The sequence below is a fragment of the Corapipo altera genome, unplaced genomic scaffold (assembly GCF_003945725.1).
Source record: "Corapipo altera isolate COAL_440 unplaced genomic scaffold, ASM394572v1 22, whole genome shotgun sequence".
NCBI classification, from domain to species: Eukaryota; Metazoa; Chordata; class Aves; order Passeriformes; family Pipridae; genus Corapipo; species Corapipo altera.
The window spans coordinates 10155118-10169969 of NW_020884886.1; the positions used below are offsets into that span (position 1 = coordinate 10155118).

A 14852-nucleotide genomic window follows, 5' to 3' on the forward strand; every position below is an offset into this window, starting at 1 on the left:
CCAGCATAGGGTATTCCAGAGGGTGCAAACTGGGGAAAATTTGCTCAAACATAATTAAAGCTCTTACTGGCCTGATAAAGTGTAATTGGGGAACTCTATTTAAATAAGTAAAAATAAAGATACAGAGTATGTACTGTAAAGGTTTGATAAGCTTTTCTCAATCTAATGAATGTTTTAGTGTAGATTAAGTAAATTGTGTTAGAGCAGAGCTGCTTATGTTGTATGGAAAATGCTCTGTTGTTTGTATCAGTGAACGAGTTAATGATGGTGTTATTCTCTGCACAGGTCCCCCTCACAACTGGATGAAGGATTTTATATTAACAGTTTCTATAGTTATTGGTTTTGGAGGCTGCTGGTTTGCATATGCTCAGAACAGAACCTCAAGAGAACATATCACGAAAATGATGAAGGACTTAGAAAGTCTTCAAACAGCAGAGCAAAGTCTTCTTGACTTGCAGGAAAGGTATAAAACCTAAAAATAAAAAAAGTTAATGTCTAATTGTCCTTTTGTTTTGAGGTTAAATACAAACATAGGTTCTTTACTGTCATAAATTATTTGCATTAAGATACCTTTGGATTTTGTTCATCTTCCCTTTGCATGGAAATTGTGATTTCATTGATATTGGTTTTGTGGGTAGAAATTGCACCTGGATATTTTCGCAGGCAGTACGAACTTGTGGATGAAGGTAAAGAATAGAGGTTGTCTTTTTTACCTACGGATTTACAAGTATGTATTGTTATTTTCATATAATTACAGTTTACTTTGGAATATTTACCTACAGGGGAATGAGAACATTTCTCCTGTTTTTAAGCTCTTAAGGTTGAAACAAACCAGGACTGATTACTTTGTACGGCTTATATAGCAGTGTGAGAATTGAAAGTCTTCTCCAGTGCACCTGTAACTCAATTGTATATAGAGTCTTGTATTTTGATATTACAACTTTAATGATGGTTCACTTAAAAGCTTGTGTATTTTGCCTGATGGGGATATCACATTATGTGATGCAGTTGCTGCTGATTCATGAAGGTTGCAGAGTCTTTATTATCACAGAGAGGTTGAGGTTGGAAGAGACTTCTGGAATTCATCTTGTCCGGCACTTCCTGCTCAAGCAGGATCATCTGGAACAGGTTGCCTAGGACCATGTCCAGGTGGCTTCTGAATATGTCCAAGGATGGAGACTCTACCACCTCTCTGGGCAACTTGTGCCAGTGCTCAGTCACTCTCATGGTGAAAGTGTTTCCTGATGTTCAGATGGAACCTCATGCTTTGGTTTGTGCCATTGCCTCTTGCCCTGTTGCTGGATGCATTTTCTTCTTCTGAGAACTACAACTTTTAACAAATATGCTGTGTATTTTCTTATATTTTTTGTTCAATTTTGAAGGCTTGAGAAGGCACAAGAAGAGAACAGAAATGTTGCTGTGGAAAAGCAAAATCTGGAGCGCAAAATGATGGATGAGATCAATGATGCAAAACGGGAAGCTCATCGCCTAAGGGAATTAAGGGAGGGAGCTGAATGTGAACTCAGCAGGCTCAAATATGCAGAGGAAGAATTAGTACAGGTATCTGCAAACTGTTTATAACTTTAGTGTTGACTTTGAACTGGTTGTAGTTTTATTAGATCCTGAGGAGTTTTTAAAGCAGCATTCTTCAAATGCTAGGTTTTAATGGAAAAATTCTAAGCGTGCTTAATGACTGTCTTTCAATCATACTAGATAAAAGTATGATTTTATCTAGTAAAATAATCCTGAAACTATAAAAAGATGTAAACTTTGTATATTAGCTTATCGTAACGTTTTTGGATTCACTGAACAAAAATATATACAAAAGCTTTTTTATCTTGTTATCAGAAGAGAGAAGATAGTAGCTTTGTCTCCTCTGAAAGCAATAAATTTGGATTTATTGTACTAAAAAAATACTGTCTTACAAAGAAATTTAAGCTTCAAATTAGGAACCATATATCAAAAGAAAAAAAAATCTGAGTATAGTACAGTATATGGAAGGTCTTATGCCAGATTTCAGAAATGCCAGATCTGCCTTCCTGGTATAAGGGTGCTTATACTTCACTTTCTTCTGCTGTCAGTTCTAATGATACTCTTGGTGACTCTCTTATTTCTTATTGATTGCTAGGTTCGCATGGCTTTAAAAAAGGCTGAGAAGGAGTTTGAGTTGAGAAGTAATTGGTCTGTTCCTGAAGCTTTGCAGAAGTGGCTTCAGTTAACACATGAAGTTGAAGTACAATATTACAACATCAAAAGACAGCATGCAGAAATGCAATTAGCAATTGCCAAAGATGAGGTAATAACTTATTCTTCAGCTACTTAAAGACTTTTCTGATCTGTTGCTAGATACATGAAATAGTAAACACAAAGCAGATAAGCATTTGGGTGGTTTTTTCTTCTCTGAATTGTTTGCTACCTCTCAATGTTGCTAATGTTTTATCATCTGTTATGGATATTACTCCTAGTTTTATGCATTTCATTTTATCTTGCCTTTTAGGCAGAAAAGATAAAAAAGAAGAGAAGCACCGTGTTTGGAACATTACACGTTGCACACAGCTCCTCCCTGGATGAAGTGGACCATAAAATTCTTGAAGCAAAGTAAGAGGATTACCAGGACAGGTTGCATAGTCTTTTGTACTTACTTATTCCTGAAACAATGGTATTTTTGAGAGTTACAGAATTGAGTGTCATAGTGATTTTGCATTTTAAGAAAAGCAGTTTAAAATATGTTAAAATGTGAATATTTGAACTGTCCTAATGGATCTTCTGGTATGCTGGAATGAATGCACTCGTGTTGCTTTGCTTTATCATTAAGAACAGCGTGTGTAATTTTAATGTGTGCTTTTCTTCAGGAAAGCACTCTCTGAGTTGACAACGTGTTTGCGAGAGCGTCTTTATCGATGGCAACAGATTGAGAAGATTTGCGGGTTTCAAATCGCACACAATTCTGGGCTACCAAGCTTGACCTCCTCTCTCTACTCTGATCACAGCTGGGTAGTTATGCCTCGAGTCTCCATTCCTCCTTACCCAATTGCAGGGGGAGTTGATGACTTAGATGAAGATACTCCTCCAATAGTTTCACAGTTTCATGGTAAGTGGTGAGCTCAGTAAAAAGAAGGGGAAAAGTTGAGGGGACATATGAGTTCCCAGTTAGGTAGGAGGATTTGTAATGAATAATGCTGAATTTCTATTTGCACATTTATTCTTTCAGATGGAAGAGATAGTGTTAATCTAGAGTCCTTTGAGCTATTTGGAAGATCACACCCTTTGAGAGGCCGCATGCTACATAGATTTGCAAACGTTCTTTAGTGGTTGGAGCAAAATCCTGTTGACAAGGAATGCTTTCAGGCAGAATGTTTGTGTTTGGATACAGTGGGTTGTTTGAGTGCAAGGCAAAGAAGCCAAGTGCTGGAGGGAGGGCAATTCAGCTTTGGTTAAACTATAATCAGAAGATATACACTGGGGATTCAGACCACCCTGGTATCATGAGTCATTGTGTCAGTACAAGAGCCTGTTTTGTGGAAGCTTTGATTAACTGGACTCTAGAGGAAAATCAAAAGGATGAGCTCCCATGTAGCTATTCAAACAACCAATATCAAGCTGAGGAATAAGTAGGGAAAAAAACTATCATATGAGTATATTTTTCTTCCAGGGCTGGGATTCTCAGAAGTAGTACAAACTGTATTTTAAAATAGCTTAAGATCACCACTTGGCTGGCTTCATTTAGCGTGCCTTGGGCACATGTTTTTCTTCTAAGTGTACCAACCTGTTTTCTACAAACCACATTGAAAAGTTCATTGATCCCTTTGCAACACTACTTACTACAAGTTCTGATCACTTTTAAGGCATGCTGTTTCTCTAGTTGTCTTCACTGTGAAGGCTTTGATTTAAACCCTAGCAACAAATTTATTGGGTGGCCCAATACAAAATGGATGCCTAAACTTCTAATTCAATATAGAGAAACCTCTGGTCTGATTTCAAAATGAAGAGATCCATTTATTATCACGATTTTCCAGATAGTCTAAAATGACAACACTTGGATATGTATACAAGACATCAGACTTGTGGGTTTTTTTTGGTCGCTCTTCTTGTTCAGCTCTTGCTTAGAAGTGAAGCCAGAGAAGAGAGTGCAGTTGGTTCAGAGCAACTACAATTAGAAAAGTACTGTAGTTTGTACGAGCATACTTAGCTGAAACTTTACTTTGTGCTTTTTCAATTATGGTTTAATTTCTGTGTATTAAAGTTCAGTTCATTTGGAAGTGTTTCTGTCTCAGTGATGAAAGTTATCTGAATCTTAATAACACTACAAAAAGTTTAATTTTAGTAAGGCCCAAGAGCCTGATGTTGTTAAAATGATCACATGAAGGAAGTAGTTTATCCTTAATTTACTAGCTTTTAAAATTTCTACTCAGTAAAAAAAACCTGTAAACATTTGGGAGTGGGGAAGGAGATGGAAAATATGCTAAGTGATCTGTTGTTGAAACTAATTTAGGAGTCAAATTATTGTAGGTTAGTTTGGTAACTGCTGAATTACTCCCATCCTTCAGAGAAAAATAACAAATGCATGCAAGGAAGGACAGAAGCAAAATGGCTTGTCATGCTCATGAGGCTTCAGGGAAAATGCAGCATGCAGAAGGTCAGTTAAGAGTGAGACTATTACAGTCTCTGGATCTGAACTGAACCAGACTGTTACCTTGCCCTCGCCCTTTGATCTCATAAGATTGACAAAATTTGAAGTCTGTCAGACAGGCTTCTTTGTGGCAGAGCAGTTGGGTTCATAGGCTGAAATGGTGTCAAGTAATAGAGTGGTTTGATCAATCTCAAGCTGAAGAACAAAAGGCGATAAGAAATAGGTGTACGACACTGGAACAAAGACCTTACAGGAGGGTGATAGTGAAACTTCTACTCTTCCATGGGCTGATCAGGATTCAGCTGGTTCCTGGATTTAGTGACTTTCATTTGCACTAGAAAATTCTATATGTTAAATTGTCATAGCTGAACCCTTCATATTCCTGGGTATATACACCTACAAGGAATTAAAATGCTTGTAACTTCTCTCAAAATTCACTGATGGTGCAATCTTGGGGATTTTTTTTATACCAGTGAGTAGGATGGCATCTGATTTACCTGGACATGTAGCACGAATTTACTAAGGGGATTCTTATTCCCGTCTCAGTTCACATTTGCTCTTTTAGGAGTACTTTTAAAATGACACAAGATGATTTCTGAGCTCCCAGCACCTGCTTTTAGGGTCAGTAGGGAGTTCATCAAAAGTAAAATGAAAAGTTTGAGATACATGACAACTCTCATGTTGGTGCTTATAAATCTTTCATTTCTGCTCAGGAATGGAAATGAATTTATGTGCTGGCAAAGGTGCAGTTACTCAGTATTTTCTAAAAGTTGTGATTTCCTGTACTGAAACGGACTGACAACCTTTTCTGAGATTCTAGGAAGCGAATCTATAACTTACCTGATGCTAAACTAGTATTGCGAAAAATAAAATATGTTTTTTCAGGCTAGACAGAAATAGTTGAATTTTTTTATCGTGTTATGTTTGTTAAACATTTTGAACATCAGTAAGGGGCTGATGTGTCTAATGTAAGCAGTGATGCATTCATTCTATGGGACAGTTTGAGGAGAGGTATGAAAAATCCTGACTCATAACAGCTAACCTGAAAACAGGTCTGCAGCTTTATTTCTGTACTAGTATTGCTACCTAATAACCTTTTGAAGGAGGAATTGGATTAGGAAAATTTTAGTTTGTCACTTCCTGTTGAGACTTTCCTGGTCAAGTCTTGTGTTGCTGTTTCCTCCATACTTATATTTTTGTTTCTGGAAATTCATAGTTAGCCTGGCAAAAGAAAGTGTTATCTGAAAGGAAATTCTTGAGCTTAAAAAGAGGTTGAATTATATATTTTCTATCCTGTTACATAAATGAAATTGGTCTTCCATGTCTAACCTACTTTTCAACTAATGCAGTGTATTTCAGTTGGCTGTTTGGTTAGGCATACCTTCATTGCAAAACTTTTCCATATTTTTTTTAAATTCCAAATCACCACACAAGTAAAATCCAGGACATTGTGTAGCATACTAATTTCAGCCCTGCTATTTTTAGTGTATAAGGGGTTGTGGGTTTCAGTAAAATCTTTCTATTTTTTTTTTTTTTCCTCAAGAGAGCATAGTGAGCCAGAGCTTTGGTGTGTGGTTAGTGTAGTATTTGGCTGTCACAAAATCTCTGCAGTTGCATCTTGATTAACTGCTGCATGTAACTGTAGAATGTATAAGGTGTTCAGTGTTTCTTGCTCTGGAACAGTCAAACAATGTCAAAGTTGTTTAAAAATCACTGTCACTGAAGCAGATACCTGCTATTTAGGCTTCAGAGTAGATATTGTTAACATCAATGTAACTTGGAGGGTTATGGTTTGCTTTTTCTCTGCCTCAGGGTCCATTGTGAAACCTCCCAGCAGCACACTGGCAAGAAGCAGTAGCTTGTGTCGATCAAGACGCAATGTTGTGCCATCATCTCCGCAGTCTCAGCACGCTTTGCACTCCCCTGACCCTGACATCCTTTCTGTGTCGAGCTGCCCAGCTCTTTATCGAACTGAAGAGGAGGAGGAAGCCATTTACTTCTCTGCTGATAAACAATGGTACGGAGATTAGCAAACAGCACTCGGAACTCTGATAGGATTATTGAGACTAATAGTTTAGAATTAGAGGTTAAACCAAGCCAAAAGTTAAAGTAATCTATAGGGTAATATAAACTAATATAGTCTACGTGGAACAGAGAGTTCTTGTCTGGTATGTGTATGTAAATAGCTAGCATGTCATATACAGTTAAGTATGTTACAATCCAGGGTGCACTGAACTAACCCTGATTCTCCATTACAATATGTTACTGGCTTTTACATCTGAAACTAGGATCAAAAGCAATGTCAGCTACTGGGCGAAGAGAAGATGGATGGTAACACAATTCTTACAGCATGTTGAGCGTGTACCTACTCTTGTTACATGGCCTCATAGGAAAAGGTTAAATTCCTTTTGGAAGGAGCAAATGAGCTTGTTGAAAGGTAGGGACACTTGTCCTGAAGAAACTTTTTATATATGATAGGCTTAAATCTTCTCCTTTCATTTCATAACTTTTCTGACTTCATGTGCCAGAAAGATAGTTTTGTTCTTTGAAGTGAGATACAAATGACTGATTCTGGGCAGATGCTACTACCCACAAAAGCAAGATTGCACAGATTAATGACCTTAAGTTTAGATAATAAAATGATGTAATGCAAGTTTTAACTTAATGTTTAACTTTATGTTTTTTGTTTAATTAACTACTAAAGAAAAGTGCGGGTGGTGCTTTTAGACTAACGTTATTGATTCTAAATTAATTTCCTTTTTAACTGTATGAAGGAAATAGTTTCATTATGTTTTCTCTTCTCTTTGCTCTGACTCAGGGAAGTACAGGAAACCGGTTCGGAATGTGACTCCTTAAATTCATCCATTGGAAGGAAGCAGTCTCCTCCAGCAAGTCTTGAGATGTACCAGACAATTTCTCCTCAGAAAGTATCCCCAGAAGAATTCTCACTGGAGGAATCATCTACAGGAGACTCCTCTTCTTTAACTGCAGATATTTCTAGGGGCTCTCCTGACTGTGTAGGCATGGCAGAAACTAAGAGCATGATCTTTAGTCCTGCAAGCAAAGTTTATAATGGAATCTTGGAGAAGTCCTGCAGCATGAACCAGCTTTCAGCTGGGATCCCAGTCCCAAAGCCTCGGCACACCTCGTGTTCTTCAACTGGCAGTGATAGTAAACCCAGCCATGAAGCTGCTTCTGTCCCCAGGATAAGTAGCATCCCACAGGACCTCTGCCAAAATGGTGAAAAAAATAAAAAGCCATCAAAAATAAAAAACCTCTTTAAGAAGAAGTGTAAGTGAGATGGGCAGAAGAAAACCTATAGTAATGTTATGCGAACTCTATTTTTTACACCTTTAGGAATGTAATTCCATTTGAGCATTCCAGACTGGATGCCCTAGTGGAATGCTCAGTAGGTCACCTATATTTAACTGACTGTAACGGTCGTGCCAGCTGTCAATGAGAAATCATTAAAAAGTTCAGACAGTTTACATTAATTTCTGCCTATTTATTTCTTTTTTTTTTTTTTAATTTTAGTTTGTCTTTTTCAGTGTTCTTTTTTTTTTTTTTTTAAATTTGTTGGTTTTTTAAAGTTTATTCATAAACCATTTTTAAGCCACTTTGGACTCCTAAGCTTTAATGGACTAGTAAGCCTTCCTGGGCTTGCCAAAGTTTCTTGTTTACTGGAGCATCTTCCTATCTTTCCATAGAACTAGGACATTTGTCTACCGGACTTTAACAGAAATAAAAGAAGTAGAACTAAATGAATTGCACTACTGTTTTACAGACTGGAACAGTCTCTGCAAGTGAAACTGAAAGACTTGTATTTGACTGAGAAGATAAATCTTTTCACTTTTAGATCTTTTGGGGTTTTTAAGTAGAATTTAGCATTTCTAATTGACTTGATTTCTGGAAATGGAAATGTCATGCTTTTATTATGGGAAGCTTTGTTAGATGCATTTATTATTAGAATGGTTCAAGTCCTGCTGTAAAGATCATTTTTTTCCCAGGACTTTCACTGTGATTTTACTTCACTGCAGGCTGTATGACAAAAAAAAAAGTAATTTATCAAGAGAAAAGGCTCTTGATTCCTTATGCAAGTGATGGTTGTGAAACTTGACTGAAGACTGAAAATATTCACTCTTTAAGCGAGGAGAGGAAATAGTAGCTTTTGTTTACAGACTGAGAGACAACGGACATTTGGGTTGTGAAAGTTTGTACTGTGGTAAAGATAATAAATTGGAAACATTATTGTGCTTGGGAATGTTCCAATTTTAGCTAATGCTTGTTTCAGACATGTTTCAGAGTTCCTGTTAATTGAAAGCTGTCGTAGGCTACATTGCTTATGCTTACTGCTGTGTATAAGTTATTATTATATTTTTTCAATTAGCTATTATTGTCTTAATGTCCTCCTTTTGTAAGATTTCATACACTTTATTTTTGTATAGTTTGAAGATCTAGCTGTTCAGACATGTCTGAAGTAAATGATATAATTTTATAATGCATACTGTCATACTAACTCATAATTTCAGATATAAAGATAGATATAAAGGTGAGACTTGACATGCTTCAGATAAAAGCAGTTTTTGTTAAACTTTTATAGGGAGAGATGAAATGACTGTGAGGTAACAAGGAAGCCTTCTTAGGGTAGTAGTAATAGCTAGTTGTTCAAAAACATCTTTTTATTTTTTTTTTAAACAGTTGGAGATAAGAAATATACTGCTTAAGCAACAGTGCCTTTTATTCAGTTTGAAAATATTAATACTGAGCAGGAATTTCTTATGAGACAAATTCCAAAGAAATATTCCCTGCTCTAGTAAACACAAGCAATTTACCCAATGATGACTAAACGGTTTCAGCTCTTCCATAGGGGTGTTATAGTTGCCTCAGTAGCAGGTGCCATTGCCAGGGACCTGTGATTAGGGCCTCACTTCTTGCCAATATGTATGTGATGTACTGTACGAAAGAATTAATTCACTGAATGCCTAAATTTTTTCTAGCACAGAGTCTTCAAAACTTGTAGCTAGTTGAAATCAAGTTATATGTGTATTTTCTATCATTCTCTACTTAGGTTCCACTGTACATAACTAATGTGTTAGTTCTGTCCTTGAAGTGGTGGTGATTTTAACAGAAGGCATTTACTGTGGCTAGTGAAATGGTTAGAAGAGGATGGTTATAAAATGGGTTGGAAACCTTACATGTGCAAGTACCTTAAAAATCCTGGTACATTGATTAATTCCTTAAGACAACACAATGAATCCAGAATTGTACTGTCTAACAAAGAATGATTGTATGCCATCTATACAGAAAAGCATTGGAGGAATCCTATCCTTTGCAGAGTTTGGAGAAGAAAAAATTGGGGTGACTAGAAAATAATGACAGCATAATATTGTTCCATTATTCTCTGAATCATCAGATTGAACAACTGTAGCTTCAAAAAAAAGTCATCACAAGGTAACAATGGTCCCTTTAAACAAAGATCGTACACGCTCTACATGGCAGAGAAAAAAAAGAAGCGATGCAAAAAGACTTGTGCTAGAGAACCACCTCAATGCTAAGCCTTCAGAGATGTAGTTAAAAGCCTGATGAAGTACTTGAACATCTACAAAGGGAAAAATTACTTTTATAAAAGTAGGGAACTTATTGTGCCTCCCCGACAGCATGGAGAAGGGTACTACCAGAAAAGTGTTGATGCAATTGAGAAGTCTATAGCAATAATTGAGTTTAAAGTAACATCTGGGACTGAGCAGTAGATCTTGGTGTAAGGTTTGAGGAACTCTGTCTCTATCATTGTCAAAAAGATGAAGTGGCATTTTGATATTGGAGAGAAGATATTTACACATGAAAAAAAATCTGGTACCAAGGAGTGGGAGGTCAGCTCTTCTTAATCCTGGTATCAAAGTCAGGCAAACTCAAATACTGAGAAGCCAAAACAGGCAAATTCAGTTTTCTGTAGTAAGTATAATTAAAAACTTAAGTGGAGGACATGTTGAACTCATCACTGACTGTGAGTTTAAGTGTTAAGTATCTTTTTAAAATAAACAATTTAACTATCTTCAAGAAAAAATATGGTGTTGTACAAACAAATCAGATGAGAATATCATAGGGATATATTTTGGCTTCAAAATAGCAAACCTTTAGAGAACAGACTGCTCTCAACACTCAGTTTATTACCAGCTGTCCTCTTAACTTTATAGCTGCTTCTTAATAAATATTAGATATCTAAAAGCTTAAATTAATACAGTCAGAAGTGATGAGTATTGTATGTTGGAGCACAAACTAATTTTAAGTTAATTGAGTTAGGTTTATTTTTTAATTACTTTAATAGACCGCTTTCATTTCTTGCTGCCTGAATTTGTCTGCAATGTAAGTGGCTTCCATTGCTCCTACTGCGGCTAATGCAGAAATTCCTGTCTTGAACCAGTTAGTGTCCTTTTAGTGAGGGGGTGTTGAGAGCACTGACACTAAGATATATCCTCATTGGCAAACGTCAAATCCAATCCTGATGCTGAGGTACCTGGCATGGATCAACACATCAGAAGTGAGACAATGTGCTTTGAAGGTCCTCTGTTCTGGCTCCATTTGCTTACCAGTGTAACTTGAACTCGCTGACAGTCAGTGGGATTTCATAAGACACATCAGTCATCTTAGACAATCATCTAGTGTCATTAGAGATTTTTTTGTTTGTTTTGGTTTTTTTTGTTCTGTTTAGCTTTTATAGCTAAAATCCATGTTTTATTTTAAACTCTCCAGTATTTCGAAAGGTGAGGATCTTTGCTTTCTTCAATATTTTGTTAGAGTATTTTGTCAAGACAGCAGCTCCTTTGTGGAAATTGCCTAAACCTCTTCTCCCTGAAGAGGTTACCGTTTAAGTCTTTTACCTGTAAAATGAAGAAGTGTCAAGTGTGTGATTCTATACAAAGAAGAAGAAAAATCTTTCCACAGTTCTTACTAAAAGTATATGACAATTTTTTACTAAAAGTGTAAAGATTTTAGGAAAGGCATTTCTACTTGCCATGGGAAATACTTTTGACCAGTTTACAGCAGACTTAAAGATTAAAGCAGTTGATTTTTTTTTTTTAATTTTATTTTTTTTTTCACTGCTTGGTGAATGAATTTAAAATAGATCATTGACAGTTCCAGGCCTATGTCAACTTTTCTTTCCTCACTGGTACCTATGTAGCAGATTACCCTCTACTTCCTGATGGACAATTTGCTGAAAGAGGGAAGATTCTCCATCATAGTCTAGGTAGTATTGTTGTAGTAAGAATACAGTTCCTCCTTTGGAAGCCTTGAAGATGGTGAAGCCAAGAATACGTGACTTCAGTTTTGTTATGATATTTATGGATGCCAACTGGAGTTAGGCATTAATTTATGACTGATTGTCTAAAAAGATAAAATTAATTAGAAAACTTTCAAGATTTTACCCTTTTGCTTCCCAATACATAGGAATATGGCATGCTCAGGAGGGAAATAAGCTAATTAGCATTTCTCATACTACCAACTTTAAGAGCTTCAGGATAATTTTATTCCATTTCCAAGATACATTGTTGGAGAGGGATTACTACCTTACATAATGTATACAAAGAAATATTTGTTTTTCATTTACTTAAAAGTATATTTACAAGCAGTGGAGAATGTAATAAAATACATTTTTTTTTAAATCAAATAGAGGAATTACCAGTTCTTGGACCTCTTGTCTATTTGCTTATCTCCTTGTACAATATGTTAAGTAGGGTGAACAAACTTTTCTAATCTGTTCCAGTTGCTCTCCCTTAAGGGGTGTGTGGGTGCCTTACTATCATGTTTGAAACACTGCTCTGAAGTGCTCGTAGGCATTTTGATCCTGGATGTTGCATCTTCATTGATTAATAGTTAAGCCCACCATGGCTGTTTCATTCTAACTGCTGCTAAAATTTTCTACCAGTGGCAGAGATGTTGGGATAACTAGTAACCAAAAAAGGCTTTTACCTGTAGAGTTGGACTGCCTGACTGTGTAAATGTTTAGGTAACCATTCTTTAAGGCTTCAGTAGCTGTTCAGAGGTGTCATACATATGTTTCATTTCCAGACCAGTAAAGATGGTGTTTATCTGACACTCCACTTCTCTGTTGCATGAACAGAAGGCACCAATGGTAACAATGGTAACAATATTAACCTTTAAACTGTTATTCCTGGGTGCTCTTGCAACTGACATTGCTTAAACAAGATGGCAGTACTCACAAGTCCACTTCAGGCCCTCAGAAACACAGTAGATTTCTGTTACCTTTTGATTTTTCTCTGCAGCTTTGAATCTCAAGTTTACCAAATTGTGTGTGTGTGTGTTCTGTGTATTTAATGTTCCACTGAAATGAAAGTGGGAAGGTTGTTCTCAATTTAGATGTTAGGGAAAGCACATTCGAGGAAGGTAAAAAGAAATTCCTCTTGCTCATTGCAGAGAATGAAAAACAGTTCAGAGGTGTTTCATCTGCTCCTAAGTCAGAAGACTAGGGAACACTCACAACTTAGATTGCTGGAGGTAAAAGGTACACTCAATCTCAACCTTTCCGATCAGTGACTCTTTATCCAAGAAAAAACCCCCACTTTCTTCTTTAGGTGTACTCTTCAGGGCATTATCTTTGTATTTCTAATTTCTATTCTATATTTGACCTAGCATTAAGTTTGGTAGTCACAGCACTAACTTAGGTGATTGCCAGACCTCAGAGCAGTTTCAGATAAATTTCTGTAGCGTGTCTTAATTTTGTTTTAATATGTGCTAAAGACATCTAAATTAGAACTTTTCCCTTCACATTCCTTTTACTTTAATTCAACTCAGTTCTTTGTGGTCTCTCTACTGTTAAAAAAATAAACTGGTACTGATAGTTGTTTATAGTTTAGAGTACTATAATTTTTTTTTCAGTTGGGAATTACTAGTAGATAAATGGTAAATAGTTGCCCTTTAAAGACTAGGTCATGGTTGGATATTATAAAAACACTGCTGTACGTTAGTTGAACTAGGTAGAGCATTGACTGGTGCAATTTGTGAATGAATGGTAAATTTATCTTTCTTAAATAATCCTTTGATTGTTTATATGTGTCTAAAGTTAATGCTGCACAATTATTTTCAGACTTGAATTCATTTAAGATTAAGGTCTGTATTTCCAACCCTACAAAAGTCAGTCTTCAGTTGTCAGCCATCACTCCATTCTTACAAAAATTACTTACAATTTTGAATATTTGTACTAGCATATTGGGTGGTAGAATGGATTCCTGTAAGTCTTTGGGTGGAAGGCAGAGAACTTCTGAAGTGAACCAGGTAACCTGTGTTCTTTATCACCTTTCAAATCCATCTCCCAGTAAGATGGAGTCTCCCCAGGGGAATGTAGATGTACTTACTGCTTGGAACTTTGTAGTTAATTATATTTGGCTCTCTAATTCTAATAACTTGCATGTGTGCTATGCTTGCTTGCTTATCAATGGCTGACAAAAACTATAGGAGATCTTGGGGGTTTGTTTTTAAAAATTGCTGTGGGAAAAAAAAAAAAGACTGGCAATAGAAATCTGTCAGGCTGTGAACTGAACAGAACCTAGAACCAGCAAAAATCCCAGCTGTTTGTCAAAAACTACTATTTAAGTAATTCGTAATGAAATGAATTGGGTAGCATGTGTATTTTCACATTGCTCTTCTCCAAGCAACAAACATAATTAAATATACCCTAGACTTCAGCAAGGCTATTTGGGAGATGTCTTGCATTGTTTTTATTTTTAATTTAAATAACATTGAGTTGTAGTGAGTGTTCAGCATATTAATGCCTGACTTAAAAGATTAACAGAATTTGAATGACTTGCATTGTTTTGTTTAATTATTGCTTTATAAAAATGTAGATACTTGCATAAAGCCCATCATTGGAGCTGGGTATGTTTCAATGACATAGCAAGAAGAGGACCAAGACAAGTAAATATATGCACAGTTTGAATCTTAAGATGCTTTACTGTTCGGGGAAGAGATGTTGTTCTCCATGCAGGTTCTGCTCTTCCTCTGCTTGCTCTTGGCTTCTGTTCGTTTTCATTAGTTGAACTAAAATAAGAAACAAAATCCTCAGACTGACTAGTTTCTGTCTCTAATATATACACTGTACTTGCTTTTAAGCTCATTTACTGCATGTTGTTAATGCTGTACACAAGTGCATTTGGAGTATTTCTTTGGTGTTGTACAGCATGATGCATTTCATTCCTTTTTCTAGTTT

General features: G+C 36.3%; 1 protein-coding gene across 3 annotated transcripts in view; it reads left to right on the forward strand.

Moving 5' to 3' along the window:
- Positions 1–9018, forward strand: part of STIM2 (stromal interaction molecule 2) — a 65172-nt gene extending 56154 nt beyond the window's left edge. For 2 of the 3 annotated variants that reach the window (XM_027642746.1, XM_027642744.1), the window contains exons 6-12: positions 286–463; positions 1383–1560; positions 2129–2296; positions 2498–2598; positions 2853–3091; positions 6443–6647; positions 7449–9018. In XM_027642746.1, coding sequence (XP_027498547.1) covers positions 286–463; positions 1383–1560; positions 2129–2296; positions 2498–2598; positions 2853–3091; positions 6443–6647; positions 7449–7929 — 1550 coding nt within the window. In that variant the 3' untranslated portion in view covers positions 7930–9018. Of the gene's footprint in view, positions 1–285; positions 464–1382; positions 1561–2128; positions 2297–2497; positions 2599–2852; positions 3092–6442; positions 6648–6918; positions 7068–7448 lie in introns of all 3 variants that reach the window. The other variant, XM_027642745.1, reaches the window with a different exon arrangement.
- Positions 9019–14852: the final 5834 nt, after the last annotated feature.